This window comes from Myotis yumanensis, unplaced genomic scaffold (genome assembly GCF_028538775.1).
Source record: "Myotis yumanensis isolate MYYU_CA2020_CCGP unplaced genomic scaffold, mMyoYum1.0.hap1 SCAF_10, whole genome shotgun sequence".
Lineage (NCBI taxonomy): Eukaryota > Metazoa > Chordata > Mammalia > Chiroptera > Vespertilionidae > Myotis > Myotis yumanensis.
In genome coordinates, this window is record NW_027223761.1 from 39,090,468 (window position 1) to 39,101,734 (window position 11,267).

Sequence of the window (11,267 nt, forward strand, 5' to 3'; positions counted from 1 at the left end):
CAAGTGGCCAAATTTCTCATGTTTACTTTCTGTCCAATACATTCATCTTTCTATTCCTCTCTACACCCAATAAAACCCAAACCTTATAAACATTTTTCACATCTGACCTGGTCTATTGATATGTAGACCAATATCACTTTCTTCATATTTTCTACTTATAGGTGATTTTGTTATTTATTCATACTCTGCCTGTCCTCTCTACACCTTCTATGATCTCCCATTCTTAGTCTGTCCGTTCTATATTAGAGTTATCTTGACCTAATCTTCCCTCACTGGATCTGTTGATATTTAGCCTACCAAATATCTCCCATCTTATCCACAGAAGATACACTCTCTCTTCATAGAATCTGACTGGTCCCTATGGATCTATTCACTCTTCTATATTTGATGTCTATGTTCCTCACATATTATTCCAACTCTCTCAATTCTCTTTTTAAACCATTTAAATTATATACTCCTAATCATTTCCACACAATTCCTTTTTACATTCTGCCTTCTTTATATTCCACTCCCATAATCTATTAATCTATTCTGTCCGTGATAATACCTTTCTCTGTTTTCCATCTATACATGTGTCCATACAACTGTTATAATACCTTTACTAATCAGTTATTAAAGAAGACCCTATAATAGGAACTATTGTCAAAAGGAGAAATACCAGTAACTAACTTATATCTGTAGAAATACATATTTATAGATAGAACTCACCAACAGTGAAGAGGAAAGGAAAGAATGAAGGACAGCTAATGTTTCTATAAGGAGATGCCACATGAGTCAAGACGTTAAGGCCAACTAGAGGTTAACTCATGCTCATGGAGATTGCAGCATGAGCAAAGCTACAGAGATAACACACATGCTGTATGCCAAGAGCTACGGGGTATACAATACATTGTAGGCTGTGGCAAGAGATAAGCTTGTGGTGACAGCAGTGGCAGGTCATGAAGTACTTATACACCCTGTTACATAACTTGAACATTATCATGTAGGCAATAGAGTTCTATGAAAGGGTTTTAAGTAGAGGATTTAAATGGTCAGATTTTATCTTTAGGGGAGAGAGTATGTAGGCAGTGATACCAATTAAGAGTCCAGGAGTGAGAGGCTAATCTTTTGTTCAAGTGTGCAGAGCATCAAATGTGAAAGTAGAAAAAATTAAAGGATAAGAAGAACAACCTGGGGCCAAGAAGGTCAAATGCACAATGATTGGCATATAAGGCAGGTATTGCTGAGAAAGAATCAAGGTTAAAGTATGAATGGTAATTGTACTTTTGAGATTGTTATTTATGAATCCAGTATATAATGTAGGGGTAAGTATGGTAACTTAAACTTTCAGGGATGAGAAAATGAAGATGTGTCCTTACCACTAGATTATGAGCTCCCTGAAGACTGAGTATATGTCTTATTTACCTTTTATGTATCACAGCTCTTAGTCTGTGGTCTGGAACATAGTTGATCCACCATAAACTTTGAAATAAATAAAGTGTGAGTATATACGGAAAGGATGGGTGTGATGGTAAATATTAGCCAGGGATATGGGTATTTTATAGATGCATTGAAGTACTCTTGTATTGAGAGACATGCCAAGGACTCTAATACTGAGTATTAATCACAGAACATAAAGAGAAGAAAACCTCAGATATAGCTCATTAGGTGGTTTGATGTTTTTATATTACATATATTAGTGAGATATACAATATTTGTCTTTCTCTGTCTGATTTATTTTATTTAGTGGAATGTCCTTAAGGTCCACCCATGTCATTACAAATGGCAGGATTTCCTTCCTCTTATGGGTGAATAACATTGCTATATATATATATATATATATATATATATATATATATATATATATGTAAACTTTTAGTTATAGGATGAATAATTTTGGGGGATATAATATGCAGCAGTATATTACAAATATAACTATTTGTATACTTGAAGTTTGCAATGAGAGTAGAGCTTTAGTGTTTTCACCATAACAATAATGAAATGGTAATTATGTGAAGTATCTAAACCTTTGTGGTACCATTTCACATAATATACTTTTATGAAATTGTCACATTGTATAATTTAAATTTATATAATATCATATGCCAATTATATCTCAATAAAGCTGGGAAAAAAACATTTGCAGGTTGAAGTATGAGCACATTTGACCCCTGCTAACCTCATAGAAACAGGCCAAAAACTAAAAAATAGAGAGTTTCTTGAAGGAAAATAGCACCCAGGTGTTCAGCTGATTCTACCCCCTCCCAATTCCCGTTTCTGATTTCCACACTCCCTTCCAATGCTATAAGCAAAGAGAGGCAATAGTGGGGACACTAATCCTTTTTTCATGTCAACTCCCACATAGAAATGTCAACATTAGATCCAGAAGAGGCTTGAAGTTTGAAAAGAGCAAATTTTATTTTTGATAGCAAGGTAAACAGAGAGAGTACTCTACTAAATGTGAGCTTTTATATTGGTCTTGATACTGTCAAAATAATTAAACAAGGTATTAGATTAGGTGGCTTTAATGCCTTGGTAGCCAACAAAGGTAAACAACCCAACGCTCAGGCAGGAGTCAATTGTAAATGCAATCATAACCAAGAAAACCATATTGTAAAACAACCAATCATAAACAGCCAACTAGGTCTTCCCAAATAAGGCAACCATTCAAGCTTTCACCAGTCACATAATGTCCTTGCTTTGCCTCCACATCTGCTCTATAGAAGCCTTGCCCCTAACTTCTGTCAGGGGAGGGAACCTAACCACTTTCAGTCTGGCACTGCCTGAGTTGAATACATGTTTGCTCAAATAAACTCCTGAACATTTTACAGTGTCTCATTTAGCTTTTAACAAAACTAAAGGAAAGTCTATTCTCATTCCAAGAGAGCACAGCTTTCAGAACCATTGGGAATCCGAGTTCTGTTGCCATCAGAATCCGCTTCCTAATATGACTTCTAGGTGGATCCCAGATCCTCTTCTTAAATAGTATGTTATGTATGACTTTCACTCTACAGGTGCTGACCTTTTGGAACTTTGTTCCCTTGCAGGAAATGACCAGCTTCCCTAGCTGAGCCTCAAGGTTCCCTCTCTTGGATATAAATCCAGGAGGCATCTTATCGTCCCTCTTTCATTTGCCTGAATATTTTGGAAGCTCTGAGATCCTGACTTCTTGGTTCCACCTCTTACTATCTGTGTGACCTGGAATAAGTCACTTAACTATGTCTCATTTTCCTTAGACATTAAGTGGGGTACATCTCAAGGTTCTTCTGAAGATTAAGTGAATTGTTATCTGCAAAAATTTCAGAACAATGACTATACTACATAGCAAATACTCAATTGTGTTACATGTTATTGTTATTCTTTCACTATGTAAAGTATTTCATCAAAACAGAGTTGCAATCCAGCTCACAGACAAATTTTCATATTAGGGCATCTCAGATGCTCTTACTATTCTTATTTTTATTTGTGTTCTCCAGGGACCAGCTAGTGTCATCTTTACCTGGTGCTTATCAATACATGCTTCTCCATGTGCCAAAACAGACTCCTATCCTATCCCCAATACAAAGCAATTTATTCTTGTCTGCTTTTGTCCAGATTACAGAAGAGAGCAGCAGCCTCAGCTCAGGGATAAATTATACACACCACATGCATTGCATTTTGCCAATATAAACCCACCAGGAGAAAGTCTGGGTTCTTGCTGATGCCTCCTGAAGACACTCTGTTCTCCCTCCTGAAGAACAGTGGGCAAGACCAACCCCATGGAACAGAGGAACCAGAGTGGGAGAGTCAGTGAGTTTGTGTTGCTGGGCTTTCCAGCTCCTGCGCCACTTCGGGCGCTATTGTTTGCCCTTTCTCTGCTGGCCTATGTGTTGGTGCTGACTGAGAATACACTCATCATTATGGCAATTAGGGACCACCCCACCCTCCACAAACCCATGTACTTCTTTCTGGCTAATATGTCCTTCCTGGAGATCTGGTATGTTACTGTCACTATTCCCAAGATGCTAGCTGGCTTTGTTGGGTCTGAGCAGGGCCATGGACAGGTAATCTCCTTTGAAGGCTGCATGACACAGCTCTACTTTTTCCTGGGTCTGGCCTGTTCTGAGTGTGTCCTTCTAGCTGTTATGGCCTATGATCGCTACGTGGCCATCTGCCATCCTCTCCACTACTCGGTCATTGTCACTGGCCAACTGTGTGTGCAGCTGGCAGCCATCTCCTGGGCAGGTGGTTTTGGCATTTCCATGGTCAAAGTTTTTTTCATTTGTCGCCTCTCTTACTGTGGTCCCAACATCATCAACCACTTTTTCTGTGATGTCTCCCCACTGCTCAATCTTTCATGCACGGACAAGTCCATAGCAGAGCTTACAGACTTTGTCCTGGCCATTTTCATCCTGCTGGGACCGCTCTCTGTCACTGGGGCCTCCTACATGGCCATCACTGGTGCGGTGATGCGCATCCCCTCGGCTGCTGGGCGCCATAAAGCCTTTTCCACCTGTGCCTCTCACCTGACTGTTGTGGTCATCTTCTATGCAGCCAGTATCTTCATCTATGCACGGCCAAAGGCACTCTCAGCCTTTGACACCAACAAGCTGGTCTCTGTACTCTATGCTGTCATTGTACCATTGCTCAACCCTATAATTTACTGCTTGCGCAACCAGGAGGTCAAGAGAGCTCTACGCCATACTCTGCACTTGTACCAGGGCCAGGATACTGAGTTTGGGAAGGCTAACAGAGATGGATAGAAAGGAGATGTTAAGTCTTAGAAAATGTTCTTAAACTTAGGATCTATGTCTTCTATGAAGTCTAGAAGAGATTCTGGGGCCTAAGTTAGGGACTAGAGTTTCAAAGGTACCACCAAATGAACTAGTCCAAGGGAAGGAAGAAGGATGAATTACAAATTAGCAGCTAGCAGGTAGCAGCTGGATTTTTAAGTAATTTACATAAAGCAGCATTCTGAATTATTCATCCTGGTGGGGTGGAAAGACATGACTGAACATTAATACATGGTGTACCCCCCTCCCCCCAAAATGTATACACACTTTAACAGCTGGTAGCTCAGTTTTGAAAATAAAATATATTTTAATAAGCTCTGCCTTTATAATCATTCAGTGTGCGTGTGCATTCTCTTTTGGGGGACACACTATATTTAAACAAACAAGAAAATGTAGAACTGGCATCTCTCTACATGCCCTTTCCTGGATTTGCTCTTGGTTTTGGTTCTGAGACAGAGGTGTAGGAAAGGGAAGCCGAAGGAGGAAGCCACTCAGGGAAGCACAGGCTTCAGGATGGAAAAGCATCAGGAATATGGATGAGATCTCCTCTAGCTGCAGCCTATGAGGTAATGGAGCCCAGGAAGTGATCATCCTAGTGTGAATTACAAGTCAAGGAGTCAGGAAACTGAGAATTGTTGTGCTGGCAACAAATCGCCTCCTGGGCAACAGGGGTTTAGCTTCCTTTCCTGACTGACAGAGGTTGGAGTACACATTGAACTAGTGGTTGAGTGCAGTTATTTATTTAATCATCTGTCTCCCTAAAGAGATTGTAAGCTCCATGGAGTCAAGGATCACTTTTTCCTATTCATCATTTTATTACCCTGACCCAGGATACTGTTCTAGCACCTGGTTGTGAAGAAACACAATCAATGAATATAATTTGGAGCCACAGAGAAAAGGCACGTGAGTCACACCTACAGATAGGATTGGCAGGTGCAGGAACTAAACCCTTCCAGCTTCACTGAGTCACAGGGAGGTACAAATTAGCTCAGCCTTGCTGGCAAAAAGAAACTTGAAAAAATATTATCACAAATACTAAAAATATTGAAAATATTCTGATTCAGAAAGATTTTTATAGGTAGATATACAATGCATTAGCTGTAAATTATTTTAAGCAATTCTTTATTTGTAGAAGTTTTGCATATTTCTGTGTTCTTGGTATGATAAAGATAATGCACTGACATGTTCTCTTTGATACCATGAACTACAGCAGCTTTTTATTCTGAGTCACAGATGTCAGTTTGTTCATGACTCCCTGCCCTGTGTATTCCCCTAGGGCAGAAATTAACCTATTCTTGAATCTACAATATCAGTCACAGTTCCTGACACTGTAGCCTACTGTGACAGGTTATCCTTTACTTCCCACTCCCCAGTTATCTATTCTCTGCACTCCTGTACCCCTTTGTGAACCCAATCTCCCAGGGAGTGAGAGCAATTGAACCTATGGACTGTATCACTCTAGCTCTGTGGGCCTCTGGTGTCCAGTTTGATTGGATCAATGGGAGGCAGGAAACTGAAGAATGCCAGGAGAGAGGTGACAAGGAATTATTCCCTGCTTCCCTGGTACTGTGATTCTGGCAATGATTACAGCTCCTGCAATGGTAGGGGGTGGGGGGGTGGGAGGGGGGGCTGCAGCTCTGGTACCAGCACTGCCAGTCCTTCTGTGGCCTGACACCCTTGTCAGTTGCCTTCACCTCACCCAACTTCGGTTGACAGCTGTGGCATTTAATTCTACATACAAATTTCAGCCCAGCCAGTATCTCAGTGGTTGAGTGTTGACCTATGAACCAGGAGGTCATGGTTCCATTCCCAGTCAGGGCACATACCCAGGTTGTGGGCTCTATCCTCAGTGTGGGGCGCTTGCAGGAAACAGGTGATCAGTGATTCTCTCTCAACATTGATGTTTCTGTCTCGCTCTCCCTCTCCCTTCCTGTCTGAAATCAATAAAATTATATTTTAAAAATGAAAATATCAGCAGAAATTGCCTGCTGTTTCTTACTAGGATTCTGATCATATATGGCATTTAATAAATAGTCAAATTGAAGTAAACCTTGGTGGGACTGCTTATAATGAGTATACCACTTTAAAAACAGACATGGGTTTAAATTTTGAAATAAGTAACATCACCTAAGTAAACCTCATTTTCTACTTAAGTATGATATAGAACAAAACTTGAATTAAAATACAAAATTACTTATTCCACATTTAATTTTTAAATATTTCTCCATAAATTACTTCCACTTTTCTTCCATCCACATGCTACTGGCAAATTGAATCGATTCTGAGATGTCTGAGCTAACACACTGAGCAAATTTAAACTCAGGTGTTGAAGATATTGTGCTCAACTTTTCTGCCACTTAATGTAAGACTCTATATGTCACTAGGAAGCCTTAGTTCCTGTCAGAACCAGTGTAACTTTACTGCAGTGAACTATCTCTTTACTTTTTCCCTATTAGGTTGCACTTATTCTCTTATCAGAGTAAGACTATATTTTATGATCTGTAGAATAATTTTCCAGGTAGTTCTAATCCACTCACCCAGGTGACTATCATCTAATAAATAATATAATCAGACTTTTAAAACAGCTTCACTGACAAGTGGGAAAATGATGAGAAAGTAGATGTTCTTGGGAGACACATATTTTGCATAAGACCCTGGCATTATTAACTGTTAATTTATGTTTTTCAGAGGTTATTTGAGCTTCAGGTTTTTGAACTTCAGTTTCCAAATTTGTGAAATATCTACCTTCAAAAGTTGGTATGAAGGTTACATGAAAATGAATATATGTGCATGCATCTGGCACAACGTTTAACACATATAATTCTAAATTATTCAACAAAATACAAGATAAACAGGATTGATCATAAGATCTTTAAAACTCAACTGGAGTTTCAAGTTTTCCATGATGCTTTTCATTTTTCCAGCCTCCAGCTTGTGCAGATCTACCCCCATGCCTATCTGGAAGAAGTGGTCTCTTGCTGTGCTTAACTCCTGTTTAGTGTGACAATGTTTTGGTTATAATACTCTTCCAGACTCCACCTTATATTGATAATTATTCAAATACACATAGTATTTCTCATACTAGATTGTAAGTTTCTCATATCATAGATATCTCTTTATGACTTTCAGTTACTAAAAATTATTTCTACTTACTTGGTATTCAATGGTCAATAGATATTTGGTGAATAAATCCCTGTCTGAGTGGATGCCATACTTTCAATTGATAGCCACAGTACCCATAAATTCTTATATTTTTTGGCACAGTTCCCATTTTATTTTGTTTTATCTCTTCCATTTTTTAGACTGAGACAAATATGATTAGTTGTTCACATCCATTTCAATACTTTCTAACATGCTGAGGCTGGAGAGCTTAACACTACAGTTCTCAGGCTTTTATTTATGCTTGGGTTCCTGTCTCATGCACTTTTATGAGACTGATTCACACATAAGTCTCATGCAGACGAAAGCTGAGTATGGGATGTTCATTTAGTTGATATGGATTATGGCCAAAGTTGGGGATCCAGCAGATTCTGGTTCATCAGCTCTGAGAGGGAGCAGTAGCCACAGCTGCTTTTTCTATTATGATTGAAACAAGGGGGTTTGGGGGATTGTTCCTGGTGTTCAGCCTGAATAAAGCCTCCTACTCCAGCCCTCTCTATGATTTTATAAAAACCAATTCTCTTTCTGCTTGAACTAAGATGAATTCCATTATTTGAAACAGAACAGACTGATACAATCACTCTGGGAAAATTATTATTCATCCTGAATCTCCATTTTCTTGTTTAAAAACTGGGAATATTAATAACATTTTATAAAGTTGTTGGAAGTATTAAATTAGATAACATGTGAAGTCTTTCACACACAGCAGGCACACAATTGATTGTTATTCTCTGTTTTCTGCAAGAAATTGCTCTTATGTATTCACAGATTTCTTTATGGCTCTATGGATGGCAGTCCTCACATTTTCAAAATACTGTAGAAACTACCTTAGTCATTTGAATATTTGGGGCGTTTTGGGATAAAAAATTTAAAGTTAATAATAATTCAAAGGTTTCAGGCATGAGAGATTGAATGGATAGTTTAACTAGTCCTTAAAATATCTGGAATTAACCTAGAATTCCAGTGTTTCAGCTACTGATAATATAATTATAAAATCAGTAAACCTTATTAATATTGAGAAGCAGAGCTCTTTATAAGTATACATGGAAAAATATCACAGAAACCCCTACATGAAATGAATGATGGAAAGAACCAGGTAAATATAGTAATAACTATTTTTCTGTTGAATTTTATAATTATTTCATCTAATTTTATTTTTAATAAATGAATTGATGTACTATTTATAACTATGTATTTTAATAAAAATAAATTCACAAATAAAAAATTATCTTTGTTCTTACTCATGAATTTTAGTCCAGAACATAAGTTTACATAAATGCTTTAAAACACTCTACTGTTAGTGTACTTATGTTTGTTGATCTTATCTATAAAAGAAAGGTATTTAACAGGGTACAAAGAAAATCTTCAAATATTGGACAATAACCTTCAGCTGCTGCCACCACACTTGCTGTTTTCAGAAGAGATATATGCAGAGGAGATGTTGCAGGCAAAGACACGTTCTGTCACATATTAGATCTGTGTCCTCAATCTCTTAATCAGTGAGCAGGCCTGGACCATATTCGAGAAACAAGGTCATTTCTTGTTCCACTGGCCCAACTCTTTGACTTTGAAAAGTCTGAGCAGTGTCCTTATACTTTCCCCCAACCTACAGTCTAATTATGGCCCTCACAGCCTCATCACTCTGATGATAAAACTATGACAGGAGACATGGAAAGATTAAATTAGAAGTAAGAGAAGGTTTCAATCTGAGGCTTAGCTATCAGCTACCTCTCCTTTGCCTTGTCTCCTGCCTTCCTTTGCTTTTGATCCTTGCGCTTATTTTCTTCTTGAATTGCTATGAATGAATACTCCTCCTTCTAAATCTCTTTCTTTGAGTTATTCTCAACAACTACTCACATGACCTGCAAAAGAGAAGAGCCGTGCAGAATGACCCAAAAGGAAGAGACAAGTTCCCTTAAAAGATGAAAGAGCCAAAATTGGCTACATTAAACTTTATTGGCCAAAGTTCAATTTCCTAGGTCTATGTGCAGCTGTTTACCTTCGATGCTTAGGAGTACTCTTCTCTTGAGTGGAGGGAGTGGAGCAGAAGTTGTGCTTCTCCCTAGAATAGCGGTTCTCAACCTGTGGGTCGAGACCCCTTTGGGGGTCGAATGACCCTTTCACAGGGGTCGCCTAAGACCATCAGAAAACACATATATAATTACATATTGTTTTTGTGATTAATCACTATGCTTTAATTATGTTCAATTTGTAACAATGAAATTGGGGGTCACCACAACATGAGGAACTGTATTAAAGGGTCGTGGCATTAGGAAGGTTGAGAACCACTGCCCTAGAAGTTAGTATGTACTATTAACACTGTTAACTCATCTTTTGTGTATTTTAATCTTCTCACCAGCAATCCCTCTGAATAACATTAACGCTTTAAAGTAATAGGATATGAGTTATAGTTACTTCCCAAACGACCACAAAGAAGAAGGAAAATCAAGACTTGAGACTAGAATTAGAATCAATCACCAGGGTGATTTGCCATAAAACCTTTGCTGTTCTGTTTCTCCATCTGATAATGATATAGTATCACCTCTGTTGACCCTTGGAGATCACTAGGGAAATGTCTCTAACTTCTTTGTCATTGTTGCTATTCAAAATCCTAGAACAAGATCCCCAAGGATGTGTCATTTAAAGAACAGTAGTTGTCTCTACTAAGCAGTGGGCTCTCTGTTCTGCCTGGTTGAGGACTGTGTGAGGAGTCAACATACAATCAGTGGCAGAAAAACAGAGAATGAGAGCAAGAGAGAAGGGAGTAGGAAGAGATTATATTAAATAAACAGAGAGAAAAAATTAAAAAAGAAAAATCCCTCCCATCTTGGGCTTTTATCATCCAACAGGGGCATCCAACAAGCCAAAAAGTAATCTTTGAATATTGGATTTAATAGTGTAACCACATATATAAATTGAGGTGATGTTTCCTTTAATCAATAGCAAAATAATTTTTCATTTTCCTATAAACCATCTGGATCCCAGACTCTTTCCCAGATGATGAAAATCACAAAATCATGGGACTCTTGAGTTTCACAGAGAAGCAATTTTCCATGGCTTAGATCAGGCTATTTTAATGTCTCTCCTTTCCCCCTTTTCCCTATCGCTTTCTGTCACCTATCTGCAACTCCTTTCAGGTGGAGCTACAAAGACTCATGGGGCAACACAGGCCATATTCTTCAGAACATTCTCCATAGATCTGACCACTGGACAACTATAACAAGATCTCCAAGCCAGACTCAACCAAGATGACCTAGATCACTCAGGTGACTAAAGAGAAAAAACAGGTGAGATATTTGATATTAAACATCACAAATAATTTGTTTATTGAGTGCCAACCATGCATCAGGAACTGTG

At 38.4% G+C, this 11,267-nt stretch overlaps 1 protein-coding gene across 1 annotated transcript; it reads left to right on the forward strand.

Annotated features, from left to right (window-relative positions):
* Window positions 1-3,737: 3,737 nt before the first annotated feature.
* LOC139018061 (olfactory receptor 226-like) lies at window positions 3,738-4,721 on the forward strand. Its single transcript, XM_070426702.1, has one exon. The coding sequence runs from the start codon at window positions 3,738-3,740 to the stop codon at window positions 4,719-4,721; it is 984 nt and encodes a 327-aa protein (XP_070282803.1).
* Window positions 4,722-11,267: the final 6,546 nt, after the last annotated feature.

Coding starts and splice junctions, on each gene's coding strand:
- LOC139018061 (XM_070426702.1), top strand. CDS start 3,738: ATGGAACAGAGGAACCAGAGTGGGAGAGTCAGTGAGTTTGTGTTGCTG.